This window comes from Poromitra crassiceps, assembly GCF_964638095.1.
Source record: "Poromitra crassiceps genome assembly, contig: HAP1_SCAFFOLD_136, whole genome shotgun sequence".
NCBI lineage: Eukaryota > Metazoa > Chordata > Actinopteri > Beryciformes > Melamphaidae > Poromitra > Poromitra crassiceps.
Window position 1 is genome coordinate 433,418 of NW_028152226.1, and position 25,995 is coordinate 459,412.

General features: G+C 43.9%; 1 protein-coding gene across 1 annotated transcript; it reads left to right on the plus strand.

The window, feature by feature from the left end:
- Positions 1 to 780: 780 nt before the first annotated feature.
- Positions 781 to 24,188, plus strand: LOC310770631 (angiotensin-converting enzyme-like; the record flags this gene model as incomplete). The annotated part of the gene is made up of 9 exons (XM_083663374.1): positions 781 to 876; positions 4,973 to 5,035; positions 12,979 to 13,233; positions 16,414 to 16,590; positions 17,410 to 17,497; positions 19,934 to 20,077; positions 22,931 to 23,122; positions 23,759 to 23,856; positions 24,015 to 24,188. The coding sequence occupies 9 exons, from the start codon at positions 781 to 783 to the stop codon at positions 24,186 to 24,188; spliced, it is 1,287 nt and encodes a 428-aa protein (XP_083519500.1).
- Positions 24,189 to 25,995: the final 1,807 nt, after the last annotated feature.

Below are 25,995 nucleotides of genomic sequence, written 5' to 3' on the forward strand. Positions count from 1 at the left end.
TTGTAGGTGAGAAGGTATCTGCATGGGGCAGCTGGCTGCTCTACCAGGTCTTCATAGATGGCCATCACACTTCTGCCACAAGCAATGAAACCATAGACAGGAGTCTTCCTCTGTGTGGAATGCAGATGAACCAGTTTGTTGTCCTTACCTGTCACTTTCAGCCCACGGAGAAGTGACTCTGCTTCTTCCAAAATACCCTTGGCACGGTCCTTGGTAGATGGCTTGAGGGGTGCTTTGTGTCCTTTGCCAAGTGGGTTGCGACTGTTGAGGACATCAAAGGCTGCATCAATTGTGCGCAGGAACTGAAAGGTGGCTGCACATCCATTGAACTGGGGAAGCTTTAGCTCCTGCTCACAATACTCGAGGGCATCAGCCACACTGCTGCTGAAGAGCTGGGCTGCAAGATGGACCTTCATTTTCTGATTTCGCCACTGAATGTGCGCCATTTTGAGTTTGTTGCCAAGACGCAAGCCTTCCTTCTCCTGAAGCTTGTTGAGCTCCTCAATGTACTTCCACCTTATCTGCTGGCCATCTTCTCTTACCAGAACCCCAGCTGTTGAAAAAACATTGCGAAGGAGCTTGAGCATGTGACATGGATCCAAGAGAACATGGACTTTTTGCGTGTGATCTTCTGGATGGAGAAAGTATGGTCTCATCTCCATGAGGTCCAGCTTGGCACCGAGCTCCCTGATCATTGCCAAGTTTTGGGAGGGTGCATCACACGTCAAGGAGACAACCTTAACTCCGATTTCATGAAGCCTAACAAGGCTGTCTCGGACGATGTTTGCTCTCTCGGCTCCTGTCATGCTGTTGATAAGGAAGTATGCAATGGGGAGCTTCCAAGATTCATTGATCGCAACAACCATCAGGACCAAGGCTTGTGTTGCCACAACATTCTCCATCTCACCAGCACCGATGTCAACATAGCCATGTATTTGGTCGCCTGCAAACTCAGTTTGCTTATGAATGTACATTTCATCCATCATCAATGAGCAAACTGTGTTTTTTCCTTCTTTTTTCTTTTCAGCAACATGACTTTTTAAAGCTGTGAATGAAGCTACAGTAAATCCAGGATCCGCAGAGACACTACTGTACCACTTTCGAATTGTCTGAGGATGAGGAAGAAGCAGGTCAAAATTCAATCTGACATAGTCATAGGCCTTTGGAGAGTAGAAGTGCAGTGTAGTTGCAAATTGCTTCAGGCTCTCTGGAAACACTGAGTTTTTCTTCTTCTTCATTCTCAGAAGTATCTCTCGGGGAACATCAGCCACACCGTCAAGAAGAGAGGCACATTCAGTTGAAATTAAAAGTTTCTTCTGAAGCACTTTGACTACACTTTTCAAGGAAGCTACTCTTTCCTTCAGTCTCCTGTTCTGCTGGCCTTTCAATTTAAGCTTTTTGCGAGCTGCCACAAGCTTTCCCTCTATTACCCGAGCTTTCCTTTTAAGTGTACATGGAGACTCCGAAACCATGTAGGTGTGATCGCTCGAGCAGCTAGGCACTGGAGGCAGCTTTTTGGCGTACGAGTGATGATATGCGGAGTCTGTCTGTTTTTCACAGCTATTAAGATGTTGAACGCTGCTACCCAAATCAACATCGTCGCACACATTTGCTGTCAGAGTAACGTCATCGAGCAAGACATCTGGAGCAACAAAGGCCTGTTCAGATGTGTCTTCCATGATGACGTCGCTCTGATCAGCAGCAAGACTGGCGCCATTTTGCACATCTACCTCATCATTATTTGCTGAAGTACGGTACTTACCAGTACTTACCCTGCTTCTCCTTTCAGGGGGGTCCTTGTTGTCCTTGGTGAAAGAGAAAATGCTAGGTACAGCGTTGTCCTTCAGGCATGTCCTTCTCTAATAACAAACAAGAAACATAACAAATATGATAGTATTGCAGAATAAAGAGGTTTGTGTGTTTCAAGTTCTGTGGATACTCAACTTTGTATTAGAATTAGAATTAATCCACATTGATATTATTTTATTAAAATATTTAACTTCCTAATTTAATTTCCAGACCGCTCAATACAGAGTTCACCCGCTCGCACTCACCGCTCCGCTCAAAAGAATAAAAGAGATAAAAAGGCCAGCGTGTTTTAATTAGCGTTTAAACGCCTGGGCAATGGGCATTGCTCACTACAAATAACATGAGCTCAGCAGAGTCGGCTACATGTTTGTTTCACTTCCTTATAGTGGGCGTGCACATAGCCACGCACCGATGCATTCTGGTTCGAACATGTTGTGATCGAAACTGGAGCGGGTGATCGATGCCGCTCAAACTTTTTCTCCGGTACCGCTCTGGTCCCTACTCAAGCCAAAATCCCCCCGCTCCGCTCACATGCTCTGTTGCACACAGTCCATTTTTTCACATGCATTTTTTAATCTGTCACCTGAAAACACTGACCGGTCAAACAGCTCACAAAAGGCTATTGACGCATGCAAAAAAAAAAAAAACAGAAAATCAAACCCTGATTTAAAAACATGTAACACTTTTGGACGAAAAATACAGACTTGGTGTGCAAAAACCTTTACTGTCAGCGTGGAAACATGTTATGTACGGCTGTCTCTCTTCGATAATATTTGTTCCGTAGGCGTTTCACAAACTTTACAATAGGAGGGGGACATTTTACAATTCTCACTCTGTGATAAAGGGTCTTTGCATTAAATGCACTGAATTGTGAAAGTTCTCAAACAAGTGTTTCATGTTGCTTGTTAAAATCCTCACTTGACCTTTTGCATTAAGGGAACACGCAACTCAATTGAGTGTCAGTAATATCACAATACTTCCTCAATTTAAACCAATAAGTTGCTTTATTCTTTGCAAGGTATAGAAAAAAGGCTCTCTCTGTACCATTGAGTCAGTGATGAAGAGATGACTCTCGAAGTGTTCACTGCACAGACGTGACTCTTTGTTAGGAGTCCAGAGCTGTCGTCGCATTTGGAGGACCCACTGGTCCAGCCTGTCTGGATCACCTAGAGGAAAACTTTACACAGACATAGATATGCAAGTCATTAAGTTAGCTCATTCACAGAGCAACCCCCCTTCCCCCTTTTTTTTATTACATTCAAACAAGGTCATATTTGAGCTAAACACACACTCTGTCTCTCACACACAAACACACACATCCTCAGTGTCTTCATATTCTATCGGTTGCATTGTTAATTACTTCTTGTGTAGTTATACTAACTACACTATTACACTATACTATTTTTTTTTTTTTATCTTTCATGACCGTCAGATACCTAGTTCTTTTGAATGCGTATTCACTTGTGTAAAACACGATTGACATAAATGCATTAAGTTATATAATGTGTTAAGGACAATATGTACAAATATTGAATGCAACAGTTGCTTTCGAGGGATGTAAAGGTAACGTTATATGTGACATCACAATCAGTCGGTTTCTGGAGTGCAATAACGTTCATATGGCCAGAGAGGTAAAGTGTGTCAATTTTGATTATGAACAAATATCGTCATCGTAGACGTTATCATATAAAACATAAAACGCTCTTTGTCGAAATTTGGTTTCGTAATTTCGTTCCATAGCCTCGAGGCTGGTACTTTCCGATTATTTACAGTCAATGGTACTTTCAGTGCACAGTAAAACCTGTAGCTAGCCGTAACGTTAAACATTAGTTCTGGAACCACGCTGCAATTTGACAATAACGTTAATATTTCGAATAAGGCTCATACACCTAAACGTTACAGTTTGAGACTACGGTAATTGCATTGCCCATAACGTTACCGTGGTAGCTAGCATTAGCCGACTACCGAGCCCAAGTGCCTGTCTCTCGGCCCCCAGGCTCAGAGCCTCTCTCCCGGCCACCAGACACCCTGGGCGGCCCCCTACCTAATGGTACTTTCCGTGCACAGTAAAACCTGTAGCTAGCCGTAACGTTAAACGTTAGTTCTGGAACCACGCTGCAATTTGACAATAACGTTAATATTTCTAATAAGCCTCATACACCTAAACGTTACTGTTTGAGGCAAATTGCATTGCCCATAATGTTATATATAATAACGTTAATGTTACCGTGGTAGCTAGCATTAGCCGACTACCCATCCCAGCCACCCTACCATTACCCGGGCTCAGAGCCTCTCTCCCGGCCACCAGACACCCTGGGAAGCCCCCTACCACCAGTTACACTAATTGCCCAACACATACGCATTTTGTTCGAAGTATGTTGTAATGAAAACTATTTTACGTTTTATCGTAGGTGTATGTCGGTTTAACGTAAGCTCTGAAAAGGGAAATGCTACCATTGTTAGCACAACTGCGTGGTAGGCACTAGGCAATGGCGTTAATTAAAATCATGTTAAAATCTTTACAATACGCTTCCAGCATACACTCACCGAAAAAAGTGGAGACCAGAATCCTTGCATGGCCTGTTAGTACAATCAATTGCTGAGCAAGAAGGCATTTTGTCCGATATTAGATTGTCAAAAAGACCGCAACACTAAACTAAACACGACTGGGGGGCTCGACTCGAATTAGGCTAATGGGTTAGCTTAGCTGAGCGGAGCGGCTAGGTAGCTACCGGTAGCTACACCCCCCCCACCCCCACACACACACCCAGCTCATACAGTCCAGCCCTATATTATGCATAACTTTAAACCCTTATCAAATGTAAACGGGTGAGTTCCCAAATATATCACCCCCCCACACATGTTATGAAAAGGTGAAATCAGCTATATAGACCAAAACCGTGTTAAGGACCGGGCTGTAATATGTTTAATTACAGTTAGAAGTGGGGCATTGAAACAGGAACAACGGGACTACTGAGCCCGGCCTCAAGTGGCCATTTGAGGAATTACAGCTTAAATAAAGACTTCCGCGTCTTCAGGGAAAAGGGGGCGGGTTTGCCCCTTGGTCTGGACTGAAAGCTATGGCCCCTGTTTACATTTGCTACTGTAGCAACCTGGCTTGTATCTGGATTGTGTCTGATTGCCTCTCCCCCTCCTTCCCCAGCTGTGTGGTGGCTGTGAGCCGACTGTGGCGGGCAACAGCAAGTTGCAGCGTTTGGTGGCCAGGGTGAGGGTGGCCCTCTGTGGTTGCTTTCCGCAGAGGTCTGCGGAGATCAGCAGCCTCTGAGAAGAGGTTGCTGTCCCCCAAAACGACATCATCGTCATCCCAGGCACGGTAAAAAATCCCCCCGGACGTCCGCTCCCAGTCTGCAGCCTTGGGCCGAGCGCACGGCCCTCGCCCCTTCTGCAAGTCGGGCCATAGAAGGACCCGGCCTTGACCATAGTGGACTGCTTCTGCAGGGAGAGCCACTGTATGGACCAGACATCATCATCAACTTGCCTGAAGCAAGCAAAGCCCTGAGAAAGGACTGTTCTCTGCACAGGAGGTATGGCATGAACCCTGATGGACACATGACCTCCCTGAGATCCCATCGCATCGCTGATGGAAAACAAAATGAACATCTAATAAATGAATGACTTTGGAGGGGAAAAAGACCCCACTAGCTAGATGGGAGGTATTAAAAAAAGATTTCCACTTGGACAGGCCTGTTGGAGTTAAGGCTGTCAGCCTTGGCAACCAAGATGAAACGGTGGACCCCTGACAATTTAGCTCTTGGTGCCCCCCTGTGGCTGAAAATGGAGGCCAGCTCTATTGTCAACTCCTCTCTGCCAGCCATCTTATTTTCCAAGCTGGAGAGGCCAGGGACTTTTCATAAATTGGGGTTTGTTGTGAGAAACTCACTCAGAATTCTAAACCAAGTTAGGAAAGCTTTGAGTCTACCAGATGTTTCCATCCACACCCCTATTTGTTTCAGTCATTCTTTTTTGCCTCCTTGGTCAGATAGAAACTAGCATGCCTGGAGTGAGAAGGGTCTGACTTCCATCAAAGACCTATACATAGATGGTCATTTTACATCCTTTGATCTATTGAAAAGGAAGTTTGAGTTGCCCAGCAGCACAAACTGGCTCAGACTCCTGCAAATCAGAGATTTTGTTCGATCCAAGATTCGGGCCTTTGAAGCGCTCCCAAGTGAACATGCTTTTTTTGGTGTTTTGCTGAGCCCTCCTCACTCCAAGCACCTCATCTCTAGATTTGTATGTCTGTTTGACAACTGCACCATACCATGGCCTCTACTGAGAGGATTAGAGAAGCATGGCAGGAGGAACTTGGTACTGATTTATCTGACATTATATGGGAAAGGAGTTTGTCGGTTGTGCAACTCTGCTCAGTTAATAGCAGACACCAGCTGATCCAATTTAAAGTTGCTCACCGTCTCCACTACTCCAAGCAGAAATTACACAAGATGTATCCTACTGTATCACCACTGTGTGAAAGGTGTCAGGTGTCGGAGGGCACGCTGTCTCATGCCTTTTGATTCTGCCCTTCACTGGCGGGATTCTGGGCCAAAATACTGTATGTAACTGGTACTCTAAGGCCTACAAAATCGCACTTCAGCCGGAGGCAGAACTCGCCATCTTTGGCTGCTCGGAGTCTTCTCTGAACCTCCCTACAGCTGTGCAACAGTCTTTGACACAAGGGACAACTGTTGCCAAGAAACTAATCCTGAAGGAATGGAAGTCCCCCTCCACACCCTCTTTTAAACTGTAGCTGACGGATATGACCTCTGTTATATGGATGGAGAGACTTAGGTTCCTGAGGACTGACTCACTTAAGAAATTCTCTGCCATCTGGGACCCGTTTCTAACGTACCTCGTTGAGTTTGGGGCCGACGGCTGATTCGCCAGACTGGTTCCCCGTGGATCCCCTGTGTGGGATCCTGGGCACAATACGCAAGCATATAAGCAGTGCTTATAAGCACCTTACAAGACTGGTAGCATGACGTCACACTGAATGTTGATAATGTGTTTTTGTTTGTTTTTCTTTCTTTTGTTTTCCTGTGTCTGAGACTGTTTGTCTTGTTCATATGTTGTTCAGAAAAGAAAAAAAAAGATGAAACGGTGGGACACTTTTTATGTATCTTTATAATGTGAATGTTGACACTACAGAAGGATTGTATGATGCATTTGTTTGGTATAGATTTTGTGACGACTAAAAAAAGTGTCTGTTTTTTAATGTGAATTTGGACACTATACAGAATGATTGTGTCAGGTATTTGTTTGGTAAAGCCTTTGACGACTACAAAAAGTGGGGAGAGCTAGAAATGAGCTGTTGAGAGGACCAAGACCTGCTACGACTCTAAAGAAACAAAGCACTTCTGAAACACTGGACCTTTGCAATTGTATTTTTTTATTTAAATTGTTGATGACATCCAATGAAGATTGTCTGTGTATTTAGTATTTCCTATGCAAACCGTTTTATTTTTTTACATTTTTCCTTTTTACAATTTAAGGTACTGTATTTCTAGTGGTATTTAAGTGTATTCATATTTAATTTTGTACTTTTTTTAGAAGAAAGATAGAAAAGTGAGCTGTTGAGAGGACCAAGGCCTATTATGCCTCTAAAGAAATAAAGCACTTTCTGAAACACTGGACCTTTGCAATTTCACTCATTTTATTTAAAATGTTGATGTTGACGTTGCTATTATTTTAAAAGAGAAGGACATCCAATGATTTTCTGTGTATCGTTTCCCATGCCAACTGGTTTTTGCTCCAAATATATATATATATTTTTTTACAATTTAAGGTATATCTAATGAGATTTAAGAAGATAGGACCAAACACATTATAACACACTGAAAAAAGTCCTGACCATGAGCCTAAACAAGCTTATGCAATTTACTTTATTTTTTTGTGTGTGTTTTTTAACCTTTATTTATACAGGGGGAGTCTCACTGAGAGCAATGCTCTCTTTTTCAGGAGTGCCCTGTTCACCCCCCCCCCCCCCCCCGACAAACATCACAAACATCACTCAGACATCACCATGGATTCAAGAGAAAAATACAAACATGTTTTTTTTATTTTCTTGTTCTTTTTGTTGTTGTTGAATAAAATCACTTCTCAAACAAACAAATCACTTCTCAAATAAACCGAGAGGATATGAGAAAGTGGCAAGAAAATGCACTTTTAACACAATTGTTAACAGGTCATCATTGGAGGTAGATGCAGTAGCTGCTGTTCTTATTTCTCCCACTAGAGGGAGGTCCTTCCTCAGTCCTAGAGACCATAACTATTTTTCCTGTATGTGTAAACATATTCTGAAAGGTGCAGTTCAATAGTCTTTGGTAATCAGTGTTGGGGGTAACTCATTACAAAAGTAACATATTACATGTAATATATTACTTTTAGCAGTAACTCAGTAATATAACTTATTACTTATAGGATTTCAGTAATATTATACCAGTTACTTTGTCAAGTAACTCAAGTTACAAATTGAGTTACATTTGATTAAATCAAAGCACATATTTCAAAAAGATACAATCATTTCCTAATCAAATTGTGTGTTTTTATGCAAATAACCACTACAGATGACAATAACAAAGGAAAAGAATAACATTTAGAATTTTGGATTGTTTACACTGACTTCAAGGCGGTTGAAATTATTTTTCGGGATGGTTCCGGGGCGGCAATGTCATTCTGCTGCTGCTGTTATTTTGGTGAAAGTAATGCAAAAGTAGTGTAATAAGTAATGAGTTACTCTACACAGAAAGTAATATTGTAAAGTAACGTATTACTTTCAAATGAAAGTAACTAGTAATATGTAGTATATTACATTTTGAAAGTAACTTGCCCAACACTGTTGGTAATACTGTAAATATTTGGTTCACATAGAGTAGAAAATTCAGTTTTACTCCTTTAAGAGGTAAGAGAAAAAAATAAAACGATAAAACAATCTTCAAACAACACGACTTTGTGCATTGTTTTTCATGTGTGTCATTCACATTTATAAAGGTTATATAGTGCAGTTTTAACAAAATGATTAACAAAGTCAGCCAGTCCTAGTAGTGACAGTAAACATTTTTGTATGCATAGAAATGGTGCTGTTCAATACTCTTTGTATCACATCAAAGTCAGGTTTACTCCTTTAAACAAGGATGATAAAATAAAACTTATAATGATAAAATAATAAAACAATAAACATTTGCTTCAACAACATGCATTGAAAATGTGCTATGTTCAGTAGTCTTTTGTAAAACTATGGTCCTTAGTTAAAAGCAAAATGTGCGAAAAAGAAAACAGAAGACTAGCATGTAATCTTCCATGTATATGGTGCATCATGCATGTTTCTTAGGGGTGGACACGTCTGGACTTCCTTGCTGCAAAGTCATCTATTGTGTCATCAAAAGGTATCTTCCTTGAAACCACCTGATTAATGCTCATTAATGCAAATCCATTTAGAGCTCTTTCTTGACCCATTGTAGACCTCAGGTAGGTTTTAATCAGCTTCAATCTGGAGAAGCTCCTCTCTGCAGCTGCAACTGTCACTGTAAGTGACGGCGATGCTGAGGGCCACCCACATATTTGGATAAACTTCCTTCGTTAATTTCAAGAGCTGATAACTGTGTGTCAGCTACCACTCAGGAATGGCTATCATACCAAAATATCATCTACAGACATGTATCTTATCAAAACTTATAAGCAAGTTTTGCCACCTTGAATGGTACCGACAAGTGGAATTTTGAGCTCCGGCCCATGGACTAAAAGTAGTCATTCTAGTAGGCTATGTACTAGTCAAAGTAATTATACAGTAGGTAGTAGTAATAACTAGCCACACACACACACACACACACACACACACACACACACACACACACACACACACACACACACACACACACACACACACCATTAATTGTCATAGGTAGCTACCCTCCTCATTCATCTATCTCCTCCCACACATTCTTAAATATCAAGTTCAAAGACTTTAAAGGCCCAATTCCCTCAAAATCAAGGACACGGGAGGGAACAGGTCCACACCAATGGTCCACACAGAATAATTGATGTGAAAATAACTGATCTCACAAAACCCGTTTGGATTACAAAATCAAAGTACACACAGACACATCTAAACAGACGGGCAGGCAGTAACGTTATCCCGTGAACAGTCAGCATGCTATGAGACAGTGATTCCGTGATTATATGGACTCATACTATATGAGTCCATCTGTAATGCTATTCATCATCATCAACTTTTTATTGACAGACACATAAGGTCCAATAAGAAGACACACAAACAAAAACACTACATTTAAAAGCATCACACCAAAAAAAGTAATAAATAAATAAAAATAAAGCAATCAGAACACTAAAGTAAGGCACTATACCAGTGTTTCCAAATGCACGATTGGTATTTCACATTACTGAAACTGGGTTGAGTCAGCAGCATAATAATCCAATTACATTCAAACGACAAATAAACTTAAACGTCAGATTTCTCAGAAGAGCATGAAAAGTGCTATGCTTCTCATAGCAATAGCATTGGCAAGTCACCCACACACAGAGACGTGATTTCAGATGAACCCTTGGCTAGCCAGTGAGACTAACCCAGGTTACATGCAGTAACGTTATGCTATATGAGCAGATACAGTGACACACCGAGACCATATGAGACAGTTAGCTTAGCTAGAGAGGCTGATTTCAGACGTCCTGAGATATTGTAGCGATCCAGGTAATCCAGGTATTACATGTCTAGATTGCAGCTAGGAACTGATGTGTGGGAGTGTTACCGAGGGGGAACACTAGGTTTGTGGGAACGCTTCCGGGGGAAGAGCATGCGTGGAGTCAGTCTCCGGTGACGGCCAAAGGAGAAGCAGCTAGCTAGCTATGGCGTAGCAACCGCCTAGAGTTGTGATATGACTAACTGTGAATAAAGAACCCTGTACCAGCAAGAAGCCTCTGCCTCTTAAATACCAGGAACGCTACATTTGGTGTCAGAAGTGGGATAGGATGGCCGCGCGGTCATCGGAAGGCAGCCCCGGATGGGATGCGTGAGGGAGCCGAAAGCGCTGGTAAGGCAGGGAGTAAGCTGAGGCGCAGGGGCTGCGCTTCCCACAGGTGGAGGTAGTGTGGCGATCCTGGGTCTGTAAGGATAAAAGCCAACACGTGAGCCTTAGCTAGCTTGATGGTTAACGTGTTGGGCTTGTAAGTTGGAGACCCGGGTTCGCGAACGGCCTCGCCTGTGTTGTTACAATATCTTTAGAGGAGAAACTGTTGAATGTTTGCTATTAATCACCACTAGTAGCGAGTTGCGAGCCCTTCTTCACCACTCATGTGTACAGCAGCCTCAGTGCAACGGTGCAGTGGCGGGGGCCGCCGCCAGCGTGGCCGCTGTTCCTCAACACAAACAAAAACAAAAAACATTTTTATATGAAAAAATTGAAAATTAGGAACACTTCTCACGATTTTGCACGTCATACCCGCGCAGGGGTGCCCATAATACATCTTCTCTGTATTGACATGCTCCACTTTGATGTGCAACCACCATTGTTACACAATAACTACATGAAAACCACCGGCTAATTACCTGTGGGATTTGGCATGTATCATGTATGTGGGGATTTACGGGGTTCTGTGGGACCGTGAAGGCAACAGCCAGTGGGTTGGTGTATTGTACTGTCAATGGTTGGGTGAGAGTTCTCGCTGAGAAGAGCCTGGTGCCGCGAGGTTAGGGTGAGAGAGAGGCTGGCTCACCTGGGATTGGCTGGGGGAGGGGAGCTGCGTGAGAGCCTGGGAGAGATGGCTGTGTGTGGAGAGGTGGAGAGCTAGGCTAAGCTAGGAGAGAGCTAGCGAGAATAGCCGTGGGGTTTGTTGTTTTCAGCCGTGGGCACGGCCATCAGTGCTCTTCGGGGTCGCCATGATGACTCCCTGCGTCGGCTATGGGCGGAACACAGGAACCAAAGCTTCAAAGATGTGATGTTATGGATCCGGCAAGTTTCTTCAAGTACTTATTTGAATACTTCGTTTGGTATGTCCATGCTTCTTATTTTTTCTCTAGCTCTGGCGAGGTTCTGGCTGCTAGCTACTGCTGCATTTCTATGGCCGGGGGAACGAAAACACTGTGGCACACAAATAGACCAGACAAATAGACAAATTATTGTTAGTATTATTATTGTTATTGTTATTATTGTACAAGTAGTGCTGGGTGATAATATAATATTATGGTTTATGGCAGTGATTCTTGCCATAAACCTCACCCGTCCTGCAGCTCACCAAGCTGGCCATGCAGCTTCACCCGCAACTCGGCTGCTGTGTGGCCAATGAGACCGAATGAGACCAGCATCACTGATGATGTCAGATTTATGACATCACTGATGATGTCATCAGTGGGATTTATGACATCCCTGATGCTTTCACAGTGGGATTTATGACATCACGGATGATGTCACAGTGGGATTTATGACATCACTGATGATGTCACAGTGGGATTTATGACATCACGTTTGATGTCACAGTGGGACAGACACACAGAGCCCGAGCTCCCATTTATGTTGGGGATATATAGATAGATAGATTAGATATGGCCAAATGGTGCGAATTAAAAGTGCAATAGAACACAAAGTAATCTAAGAAGGATAGAACATCAAATCAAAATCATTGCATTGCCTAGAGACTAAAATATATATATAAAAAAAATGGGAGTGAGATGGGACGGGAGTCATTCTACCAGGAGTGGGACGAGACAGGATTTTTTTTTTTACCCTGGCCTGGGATTGGCACGGGACAGGAGTGAAAAACCACTCCCATGTCATCCTCCACTTTAGACTGCTGAGAGAGGCAAGGCTGCAGAGAAGTGTGGGCTGCTTTAAACGGCTCCTTAACAAGGAGCTGGCTGTGGCTTCTGTGCCTTTCAACCAGCAGACAAGGGTGAGGAAGGAGGTGTGTGAGGGAGTGGATGAGACAACAGCCCCAGGGTGGAGGTGTGTGAGGGAGTGGATGATACAACAGCCCCAGGGTGGAGGCGTGTGAGGGAGTGGATGATACAACAGCCCCAGGGTGGAGGCGTGTGAGGGAGTGGATGATACAACAGCCCCAGGGTGGAGGAGGCGCACTCTCATTTCACGAAAAGGTTTTTTTTGCCTCTTCTTCTAACTCTTCTGACACGTTGCACTGTAGTGTGTTTCCTCCCTGAGAGCCAAGTGGAGCAGGATGGACAGCTTTGTGTCAGCAGCGCTGCTGCTGCTGCCGGTCTTGGGACTGTGTGAGGCTCTGCCTGCCCGCTGGCTGCCGGGGGAGTACTCCAGCACCGCGGCTGAAGCAGCGAGGTTCGTCAGTGACTACAACAGCACGGCCGAGGAGGTGTTCTTCCAGAGTCAAACCGCCAGCTGGAACTACAACACCAACTTGACAGACCACAACTCCAAGCTGCAGGTAGGTACGACGACGGTTCCATGTCATTGGTCGCACACCCCAAAAGTCTGAAAAATGTCCCATTGGAGAGAAAGCCCGTTTATCTGACAATAGATAAAAAATAAATAAAAATTTAAAATAAAATTAATAAAAATAAATAAATAAATAAATAAAAAACTCACGTTTTGAGTTGAGTTCCCCTCCATTCCTCGGGCCCAGGCCGGTGTCATGTGACCAATGGGCAGTCTATACAGAGATTAGGCATGTTGAACTGGTGTGAGTTGAACCTTTCCCATAGAGAGGTCCCTGCCCGGACTGGCACCTCCCACTCACAAATGGATGCACGGTAGAGGCTGACATTATTTCGGGAATCCTGTGGGGTTTGTTTTGGTTTTTACCTACTTGTTTTTACGAAGTATGTTTTTGATATCTGATTTTAATTACTCTGCTTGAAACTTGCTTCTTATTGATATTCCTTTTTACATTTCTTTTACTACAGTGAAGTTGAGTGGGCTCTGAGTTTCATTGCAGGTGACAGATGTTTGCATTGTTGCCGGTATGACAAGAAACTTGAAAACTTCACAGGAACAAAGTAAATGGGAGCCGGCGGGACAGGAATCATAATACCGTAATTTCCGCACTATAAGCCGCACCGGAGTATAAGCCGCAGCAGCAAAATTGCCTGTTTGTTACATATATAAGCCGCACCGGACTATAAGCCGCAGGTGTTTTAATGTTTTTTTTTTTTTTTTAATTGTGTTTTAATGTTTAATTACCATATGTAAGGGTTCATGCACAGAGGGGATTGTCGGGAAAGAGATGGCTGTTTGAGGAAGCTCCCATTTATTAACATTTCAACAAAACAACATAACACAACACCACCTGTGTTTTTATTTACAGTGCACACAGTGTCCGCGGTGTGGTGAAAAGAGGGCAAGAGAGGAAATTAAAACAGAAGTGGATTTATAGTTAGAAAGAGTGCTAAAGAAGAGAGAATTCCGTTTTTTTTTTGTTTTTTGTTTTTCCGGAAAAATCCATAGATAAGCCGCACCGTTATATAAGCCGCAGGGCCAAAAAACGGGGAAAAAGCCGTTATATATAGTTTATATAGTTTATATAGTTATATATAGTTTATTATAGTCCGAAATTTACGGTAACAATAAATCAGGTTGATATAAATATGTAGTTAAATAAACAGTCGGAATGGGAGTCATTGTTCTTAAGACGGGCAGGAGTTTTCTTTGTGGGACTGGGTTGGGAGGGACAGGAGTGAAAATCCACTCGAGCCCTGGTTGATTTGGAGAATGACAGGCTCAGTTTCCTCCCAAAGTGGCCAACTTTGCTCGCGTGTTCTGAATAAATGTGCAGGGGGTCTTGCGAGCTTAATATGTCAACTGATTATTTGTTCAACTGTCGGACTTTTTGATATTTTTAGTTTGTGCTGTAAGGTTACCCTTAAACTTTTATCTAAGGATGCCTTTAGGAAAAACATTGTTGCATAAAATCACCCAAAGATTACCTTAGGATGTAGTAAGGGAAAACCATTCGATCTAGAGTGTTTGCTCTTAGCTACTTAACTTAAGTATTCCCTTATATGCTTGTCAAAAGTATCGATAGTATCGATAAAAGTCAATACTAAAAATTTGAAACGGATACAATACTCATTTGCAACAGGTATCGATAGTATCGATACGTATCAATACTAAAAAATTGAAACGGATACAATACTCATTTGCAACTGTATCAATATCAGCAGTGCTTTCTCTTAATGAAAAATCAAACATACCACTGATTTCTCCCTCCCTGTCATTGGTGGGTATCTTTTGCTTCAATAAATTCAAAGTATTCTGATAGGCTGATGACTAGAGCAGGTATAATCTGCTGTGTTGTGATAGGCTGATGACTAGAAGCAGGTGTAATCTGCTGTGTAAGGTCAAAGTTTTTAGTGAATTTTATCAGGTCTAGATTATGGAGAAGCGTGCATCTGTCCGTCCATCTGTTTGTTTCTTTTTTATGCCTCTTGATGTGTTGTCATCCCGCCGCGTGGTATCGAAAATGGTATCGAGTATCGATATTTTCCTCGGTATCGGTATCGAAGTAGAAATTCTAGTATCGTGACATCCCTATTCCCTTATGAATTATGCGTTGCAACAAGGTCCTTAGTAACTAAATTATTTGTGTAACATAGTAACATATCAGAATGGCTGAATTTATGGTGGTTGAAGAGGCTCAGACACAGAGAGAAAAAAGGAAAAGAAAAAAAAACATATATAAGGACGTTCAGTGTTACAACGTAGTGCTACCAGCCACATACGGTGCTTATGTGCTTCTAGGAGATGCTGTGCGTGGGGCCCCACGCAAAGGGTCCGCGAGTCACCCGTCACCCCTGACCTCGTCAAGATAGGCCAGAAACGGGTCCCAGACGTTGTTAACCACAACTGAAATGAAGGGGAAGAGGGAGACTTCCATTCCTTCAGAATTAGTCTTTTGGCGACAGTTGTCCCCTGTGTCAGAGACTGTTGCACAGCTGCAGGGAAGTTCAGAGAAGTCTCCGAGCAGCCAAAGATGGCGAGTTCTGCCTCCGGCTGAAGGTTTATTTTGGAGGCCTTAAGAGTACCAGTCAAATATCCTGGCCCAGAATCCCGCTAGTGAAGCACAGAACCAAAAGGCATGAGATCTTCCACGGTTCTTTTGACAGAGATTTCTTGCATTGATTTTGTCCATTATTTCTGGCCACATCCTCTGTTTGTGCATATTTTTTTTACGGCTGCTGCATCATAGAAACAATTACTTTGTATAATTTGCTTACGCTTGCCACATTCTACAAGGAGAATAACATTTTCATCTTCGGTCTAGTTTGGCTTTCTATGTCTAATATTCTCATTGTTGTCCATTTGGAAGAAGCCAGCTATAACATGCTGTCAAGTCATGTTAATGTTGAAGGATGCTGTGAGTGAAGTGAGCAGAGTGAAGCGTGCGTAACCATGGTAACTGAAGTGCTCTGTGCTGTATTCTGACAGTAACTACCGTAAAAACCTCAGTCTAAACACAAGCAAGGAGAAAACCTAAGATCCTTCATGCAACGCTCCTAAGTGAATCCCTCAGCTTAGGCAAAGATATTGCCTAAGGGACAAACTTAAGATTGAAACTTAAGGTAATATTTGCAGAGATGACAAACTCATTCCCCCCATGGCTCTATAGGTAAATGCACACCTAGAAAAGCAGGCCTTCACCGAGGCCTGGGGGAAGAAGGCCAAGCAGGTGTTCCCTCCTGAGTTCGTGGACACGTTCCCTGTGCAATTCGCTGACGTCAAGAAGCTGATAGGCAAGATCAGCAGACTGGGAGCCGCCAACCTGCCGGAGAATGACAGAAAGGAGGTTTGTTGTCATCATCATCATATACAAGGAAGTGGGTTCTGTTTGTTTCAATTTCTGTCCCACATTGGATGATGTCATCAGTGATGGTCACTCGAGAACAATTGTGATCTCACTGATGATGTCACAATGTCTATGAAGTTGAGCAATTGTGCGCTGAGTGACGTCACTCGAGCACTGCATGTGGTTTTATTACTTTATTAGTTAGTCTGAAGTAATAATTACACTTCAGGGTTAAAGTGGGTGCATCTCATTGTAAAATTGGACTTCAAACGGCCCAAATCTGGCTTCAAACGGCCCAAATTGGGTTTCAAACGGCCCAAATTTCACGCGCGTCGGCCCATATCGGCCTGGCCTGCTTGGTATACTATCTAATGCCCGGCCTGAATTATGATCCCAGTCCGCCCCTGTTTTTAACTATATCGCCCAGCCCTACTCATGATATATAATATACAGTCTCTAGTGTATGATTCAACTTTTCCCATGTTCTAATCTAGTGTAAAAAAGCAAACAAACTGAAAAAAGAAAAGAAAAAAATAAACAAAAATCGCAATAAATCGTAATATCGAAACGCAATAATCGTAGAATCGCAATACTTAAGAATCGCAATATAAATCGAATCGGCACCCAAGAATCGTGATAGTATCGAATCGGGAGATAAGTGAATCGCCACAGCCCTAATATATATAATGTAATGTACTACTATATATATATGTTATATATATTTAATATATTATATTATGTAATGTACTACTATATTAGCAGAAATGCTGAACTCTTTCTAAAATGAAAGCATGACTTCCACTCTTTTCTTGTCTCCAGTATAATGAAATTCTCAGCACCATGGACAAAATCTATTCAACAGCCAAGGTGTGTCCAAAGCCAAACGTTTGCTGGAGCCTGGATCCTGGTAAGTTGGTATAAATACATTTTCACATGAATTATTTGAAACCGATTTCTTCGAATATCTGCAGAACAATCTCTGTTGTGTCTACGGGTGGAAACCTGTAATTACACATCCGGAAGATACAGGCTCTCGCATGTTTACAAGGGCTTGGTATGGGAAATGAGCGCTAAAACGAAGTGTGGAGATAGGTCTGGCTATGCAAGACTACTGCGTTGCCACAACGCAATTCCTTTTTTAGGTAGGTAGTTAGGCAAATATATATATATATTTTTTACCCTTTATTTATCCATTCCAGGGAGGACCATTGAGAGCAAGCTCTCTCAAGGATGTCCTGATTACAATAATACAATTACAATGACAAAAGTTGCAGTACATCATAAAAATCACAGATGCAGACAAGTAAAAGGGCTATCCAAAGCAGGTGCATCTCCTATGTAATGCATCCTCAAGTAGCGCCCTGAACGTCTCTATGGAGACCATGAATGTCTCTATGGAGACCCTGAACGTCTCTATGGAGACCATGAATGTCTCTATGGAGACCCTGAACGTCTCTATGGAGACCATGAACGTCTCTATGGAGACCATGAACGTCTCTATGGAGACCATGAACGTCTCTATGGAGACCCTGTAGGTCTCTATGGAGACCCTGAACGTCTCTATGGAGACCCTGACCTGAACGTCTCTATGGAGACCAGTCTGTCCAGTTTAAGAGAGTCCTGAGGTTTTGCAACTAGCCCTGAAGAAGGCCTTATGGCCGAAACATGTTGGCTGTTTTATTCTGTTCTATGAAGAACTAGCCTTATATTAAAGCTTTTTAATGAAGAGTGCCTTGGAACCTTTTTTGATGAGTCCTGAAGTTTGTTCCATCTATCAGGAGCATCAAAGGTAGGTCATTCCAGTAGGTGGAATGACCAATCTGTCCGATATCCTGTAGCTCTAAAACTGAAAAGAGAAGACAAATAAAAAGTATGGTTTGGCTGGTTGTTGACTCCTCCTCTAAGGTTAAATTTTAATAATCAATAATAATAATAAAGGGGATTCAGTTCTAAAAGGAGTTGGCTAAACGTACGCCACTTTTTCAGAAGGGGGGCAGCGAAAGTGATGTAGTAAATTAACGAGTAACATAACTAATTACTTTTGATACCAAGTAATAAGTAAAGTAATCTTTTTACTTTTTCAAAGGAGTAATCAGTAACTAATTATATTTCCTGGGGGCACGGTGGTGCAGTGGTAAGCGCTGTCGCCTCACAGCTAGAAGGTACTGGGTTCGATTCCCACCTGGGACGCTGTGAGCGCTGAAGGAGTGCGTGCCCGTCCGCATGTCCTCGAGTGCCCGCCGCCCGGGTGGGGTCGTCAAAAAGGGCCTTTCTGTGTGGAGTATGCATGTTCTCCCCGTGCCCCCTGGGGGTTTCCATCATATAGGAACCCCACACCAAAACATGCAATATCATGGTTGCTGATGTGGTGCCTCCGCTAGTCGTTCGGGGGGCCTGTTCCAAGGGAGGGGAACTCGTTGTTTGTTTGTTTAGTTTGTTTGTTTATTATGGATCCCCATTAGTCTGACTACTCAGACTATTCTTCCTGGGGTCCCTGCAACATACAGAAAATACAAAACAGTTACACTGCACATAACAAAACGGTGAACAATGTTCACATTAAAACCACAAGATTGTGTTCAAATAAAATAAAAATAAAATTAGATAAACTAAATAAAATTAGATAAACTAAATAATAAACATCAACAGTGTCATACAAGGGCATACTGCCCTAATAATGCACACATTTTCACACATTTTCATGGAGAATGCACACATTTTCCATGAACATGAATATTCAATCGAGCAAGAGACTTGGAAAAGAATAGCAAAACAAAAACACTGCACTCAGACAAAACTAAGTACAATGTCTTTGCAAAGGACTGCTTCCTTTAGCTTTTTTTTAAAAGTATATTTATTGTTGATCCTGGTAAGATTTGTTGGTAGCCTATTCCAATGGGAAACAGCTCTATACATGACAGTTTTCTTAAGTGCGTTGGTTCTTGGAAGAGGTAAAGTAAAGCGCAGCCGGAATAGCGTGATCCTCCCACGTGCTATGTCCTACCGGTGCAGCTTCCCCTGTCAGGTGAAAAGAAGCGGCTGGTTAACTGCCCATGTCTCGGAGGAAGCATGGAGCCAGTTTCGGCTCTCCTCAGATCGGCAGAGGGTGGAGCAGCAACCAGGATAAATAAATTAAAAAATTTGCACTAACGGGGGATAAAAAAAAAACTGGAAAAAAGTAACTAATTACATTTCCTGAGTAACTTGCCCATCACTGCTAAGTGGACACATATCTATTGTTTTAGCCTCCTCTTTCTGTTGGAGGCGAGGCCTCAGCGTCCCTCTATTTGCTGTCATCTCTGTGACTGAGGGTGTGTTGATTTTGTTGTCTCTCTCTCTCCAGAGCTGACATCTATCATGGCCAACTCCAAGAGCTACAAGAAGCTGCTGTACGCCTGGGAGGGCTGGCACAATGCATCAGGTGTACCTCTTCAGAAGTACTACCCCCAATTTGTGGAGCTCAGCAACAAGGCCTCTCAAGCTGATGGTAGGAACTTCACCATGACCTGACATGTTGCAAGAACATTACAAGTCAAAAGTTTGGATACATTTTTCTTTATTTTTACAACACTATCTTCTATCTATCTTCTATATATCTATGTATAAAATTAAAATTGAGTATGCGGGCTTTGTCTGTTTCAAGTTATGTGTTCGGCCACAGCTATGCCGTTTTACGTGCGATCGGGCTGAAACCTTCGGGTGTGTAAAGGGCACCCCTGCGGGTGACCTGACTGAGCCAAATTTTTTAATTAAGGTTAATTAGCTAATGATGTGATGACATCAGCAATGATATCATCAGTGATGATGTCATAAGGGCGCGCGCACACACACACACACACACACACACACACACACACACACACACACACACACACACAAGGAGGCATTGTGACAAGACTGATCAGTGATGTCATAGGGGGGTATACACACACACTGTCAGGATCAGAGTCAGACATGTGGATCTATTCGCGGGTAGTTGAGGGCCACGGGAAACTTGGTAAGTCTTGAGAAGCTGGGGTGTTGTGGAACTTGATGGCTGGGGCTGCACTGTTCGAGGTTTGGGAACGGTTGCAGAGATTGCAGAAGTTGCAGGTTGCCGAGGTTGCAGAGGTTGGTGTGATCCTTGATGTGAGTTTATGAATCACTGGCCAGGACCTGCAGGAGCAGGCCCTTATAGACCCGAATATGACATCACCTGTGTTATGACATCACCAGCGAAAGGCATGAAAGACACTTATGAATCATGACATCATCAGTGATCGATGACATCATAGTAGGAATGACGACGTCAAAGTAGGAATGATGACGTCATCCTAACAGTACCCTCCCCTCAACGGACGCCACCTGGCGTCCAATGAGGCCATCAAGGATGGCATCTGGGAGACAGAAAATCCGCAGGTTCTGGTGGGGGTGCTCTTCAGCAGGTGGTTAGACGCAGGTGGTTAGACCCCAAAGGGGGTGTAGGAGAGTGAGGTGCTCTTCAGCAGGTGGTTAGATGCAGGTGGTTAGACCCCAAAGGGGGTGTAGGAGAGTGAGGTGCTCTTCAGCAGGTGGTTAGATGCAGGTGGTCAGACCCCAAAGGGGGTGTAGGACAGTGGAGGTGCTCCTCCCTAATACTGGATATCGAAGCCATAGATAGACCGATACGTAGACAGAACTTCTACCGGGTCCGGTGGATCCTCTGGAGCCGGCCATCCCCCGGGGCACGATCCAAACATGGGAGGCTGGAGACCATCAAAAGGGTCAAATGCCGCCGTCTCCGAAGGCAGAGCCACAGTGGGATCTGACTCAGCGAGGCCTGCCCTCCCGACCTGTAGTTTGGGGGGGTCACTCACCGCCTCCTCCTTTAAACGCCTCTTATTTCTTCTTGCTCTTGACCGAGGGCTGACGACACTACGGGGACCTCCCAGCATCAAGCTGGAACCTACGTGTGGGTCAAGAACTGGAATAGGCTGCTGCTGAGGTACGGGTTCAGACTCGGCGAGGGGAAGGTCCACAGGTTGTGCCTCAGGGACAGCAGACTCGGAGTCCCCCTGCGGGGGGACGGAGCTGATCTGCAGGCAGTGATTGAACTTCTCAATGAGACGATCTACAGTCTTCTCCAACTCCTTAACCTTCTTGGAGACACACTGCCACTCCTGGGTCACGTGAACGCTGCCCAACCGTATGGGTTTCGGGGTTGAACCCGTAGAGTCTTGATCCACTGGGAGTACCACGGGCCGGCGAGCGGTGGGACCACTTACTGGACGCCGGGAGCAGGAGGAGAGGTAATGCCCGGCTCGACCACAGTACAGGCAGCTCCGGGTGTCCAAACGGCACTGCCTCTCCTCTGGTGTGATGCGAACCCTGCCGGTCAGATCACGGTACAGATGGCTGCTGGGACTCAAATGTGGCTGCCCCTGCTCTGGGATGACGCGAACTCCCCCCCAGAATATGCGCTTAGCAGCTGGAGGCGGCCGAGAGGCAGAGCTAGAAGCAACGGCCGCTGTGACCGGGGGGGTAGCAGGTCTGGAAACCTCCGGAACGACGGTGCGCTCGGAAGCTGGGGCAGGAGGGGCAGAAGGCTGCGGAATGACCCCCTCAGGAGGGTTTAGTCCGTCGAGAAGATCTAGCCGTTTTACCAGGAGGGCGTACTGATCCTCGGCCTTGGAAGCCAGAGCCTGGATTGCTTCTTCCTGGTGGGCAATCAGGCGACCGTCGAGAAGATCTAGCCGTTTTACCAGGAGGGCGTGCAGGAGCAGGCCCTTATAGACCCGAATATGACATCACCTGTGTTATGACATCACCAGCGAAAGGCATGATAGACACTTATGAATCATGACATCATCAGTGATCGATGACATCATAGTAGGAATGACGACGTCAAAGTAGGAATGATGACGTCATCCTAACACACACACTGATGATGTCATCAGTGATATCATAACGGGATACATACACACACACACACACACACACACACACGGAGGCATTGTTGACATCACTGATGCAATAACATTTAGTGAGCAACACACACACACACACACACCCGCACTCGCCAATTGGGCAGGCGAGGCCACGCAGCAGCCGAGCTACGGGCGAGGGCGCGTAGCGGCCGAGCCTAGGCATCGAGCGAGCGTAGCGCATCGAAATAACTTCATACATAGGATCAACTTCACTATTTATACTTGTGCAAGAAACAAGCATTTAAGCATAAGCTTTTAGATTGACATGACCTTAAGATCATGAAAAACATTCAATCAGGGGCGTTCAAACTTTTGACTGGTAGTGTGCACAGTACATTCAAAATATATATACATCAGGCAAACATCTGACAAGATGAACATTATGTCCTGTCTAGGTTTTAAGGACACTGGAGATTACTGGCGCTCCTGGTATGACACTCCAACGTTTGAGGAGGATTTGGAGAAAATCTACAAGACCGTCGAGCCCCTCTACCAGCAACTGCATGCTTTTGTCCGCCGCAAGCTCTACAAGCAGTACGGCCCCAAGTACATCAACCTCCAAGGACCCATCCCAGCTCACCTGCTAGGTAGGGCAGATGCACCTTTTGATGTTGCCAGTACCTGGCTGGAGGGATGAATGTGTGTTACACACTAGACTAGCCTATACATCAACAGTTATTATAGATGCATAGGAGGAAGTGAAATGTAATCACACCAACTCCTGGTGACAGTCCACAGTATCGAGGGAGGCACGCCATTGCCTGCCAGTCATTTTGTCTCACTGCTTTAAAGAAACGGTGCTTGTGAGTAGAGATGTAATGGTATGAAAATTTCACATCACGATTATCGTGACCAAAATTATCACGGTTATCGTATTATCACGGTATTCGTAATAAATTGCTGAAAATGTTCAAAGAGTAGTGAGAGACTCACTGAAATCATTTTACGTTTTATATTGAAAACTCAGACCCAAAAAGGATTGATACACTCACTGAAATCATTTCTCCAAGGCTGCACGTCTGCGTCTGGGAGACGGTTGCCAACTTTGGTTGATGATGGACAGTATTTACCATGTTTTTCAAAGCACTGTAACCATGGTAACGCGGTAACCACGGTAACACGGTTTTAATGATAATGAAAATTTGAAACGGTGCGGTTATCGTAAGGAATTTGATCAGCAAGTTGATGCTGATGCTCGAGTGTCTGTTCTCCCTCTCCTTCAGGAAACATGTGGGCTCAGACCTGGCACAATATCTATGACATGATGGTCCCCTTCCCTGACAAACCCAACGTGGACGTGACTGATGAAATGGTCAAACAAGTAAGTCAGGGGAAAGCTGACATGACTATGGAAAAAGTGAAATTCAGTTGTTAGGTCTTGCAGACAATGAAATCAAACCCTTTCTGTTTTTCTGTTGAAGGTTGCTTTGCTAGAACCCACTGAGGTGAAGCATTTAATTGTTACCTCTCTTTCTCCAGGGTTACAATGCCACACGCATGTTCCATGTTGCTGAGGACTTCTTCACCTCTCTGGGCTTGTTGGAGATGCCCCAGGAGTTCTGGGACAAATCCATGCTGGTGAAGCCTGTTGATCGGGAGGTGGTGTGCCACGGGGGTGCCTCGGACTTCTTAAACCGCAGAGACTTCAGGTAGACAACAGAAAAGGTCCTGCGGAGTCAGCTTAGAACATTTTGCCTGGATGGAAAGTCAAAAACTTTGGAAAGAAATTTAAGCAAAAGCCTTTAGATCAGAATGGCTTCAAGTTCATGAGAAATGTATACATTCAATCAGGTGTCAAAACTTTTGACTAGTACTACTGTATTGATCTGCCATTACCGTTGATAATACTGTAACGGCACAGGCGAGGCTGGTATCGAACCCGGGTTTGTCATTCGTAAGCGCAACACATTAACCATTAAAGGGACCAACATGCTCACTTTATGCATAGAGACCGGATCGCTACACTGCCTCCCCTCCCCTGCGTTTCCGCGTACTCTGCCGCCAATCATCCCGTTTATGGCGTCCTTCCGCTCCCTCACGCAACCGGGGCGCCCTGCGCCTCCGGTGACCGCACCGTGATCCCTACCGACTAGGGGTGCACAGATCGATCGGCACGCAATCTGTATCGGCCGATTTTGACCTCATATATGCGATCGGCTGATTGCCGATATTTCTTTATATTAAGTTACTGTATTAAAACTGCTGTCATACAAAAATTTACAAAAAAAGGTTATTTTCTGTTCCAAAATAGTTTAAAAACAATATACAATATAAAATTGCTTGAAATGCTGCCCATTGAAAATCAAAGCATATACGCTGGTTTAGTTGCTAGAACAATATCAATATACATACTTTTCACACCAAACTGAGCGCAGATTAGTGAGATTATGGATATACTCTCATATAGGTATTACCTATCCATAATCTCACTAATCTATACCTGATCTGAATAGGAATCTCAGATTAGTGAGGTTATAGACTATCTCAGATTATTGATATTATGGATAGACTCAGATTAGTGACATTATGGATAGGCTACTGTATCTCAGATGAGTGATATTATGGATAGATATCTCAGATTAGTGAGGTTATAGACCATCTCAGATGAGTGATATTATGGATAGATATCTCAGATGAGTGAGGTTATAGACCATCTCAGATGAGTGATATTATGGATAGACTAAGGCTGGGCGATATCGACAATCAAATATCACAATCTTTTTTGACCAAAAATACCTCAATATCGACATTGCAACAATTGTAGGGGGACTATAGACCTTATTCGCTAACTCCGGACAGCGCCATATTGTTGACATACCGTCCTGCAGCTGACAACTATAGTAACGGCCTTATTGTCGTTTCTGTTCCATTACAAAATAGCGATAGTGATGACAGCAATAAAAACCCCAGAGTTGTTGTTTGTATGCAGCCGTTAATGCCTGTAATAATAAACAAAAGAAAAAACGAGGTGAACAGACTTTGCTGTGAGGAGCTGTCAGAAAGTTTCACCTGTCTCTCCCAACTATCCACACACCTCTCCTGTGCTGCTGACATATCCTCCGTCTCGCTCCCTTCACGTCTGTGGACGGTAGAGATAGAAACAAACCACGGGGACTTTATTGCTGTCATTACTACAGCCACATGTAACGCAGGTCACCATCCCAACACAATAGGAACGATACAGGTAACGCTAACGGCGGCTAGCTTCCTATAAATGCTGCTCTCACATAGGTTGTCACTTAAGAGCTGCAGCGCTATGTCGAGAACATGGCGGCGGTGGGCGTGGCCGTACGTGAGTGACGTCAATCGTGGTTCCATGGTGGAACATAAGTCAACTTTCAACTGTGCTGTTCTTTCTGTTTGTGTTCTTGAAACTACTTTCTGCATTGTTCAGTGTTTGTATAGCAGGTGAAACTGTTGACCATCATTACAGTTTCATCTGATGTTATATTCCGATTTG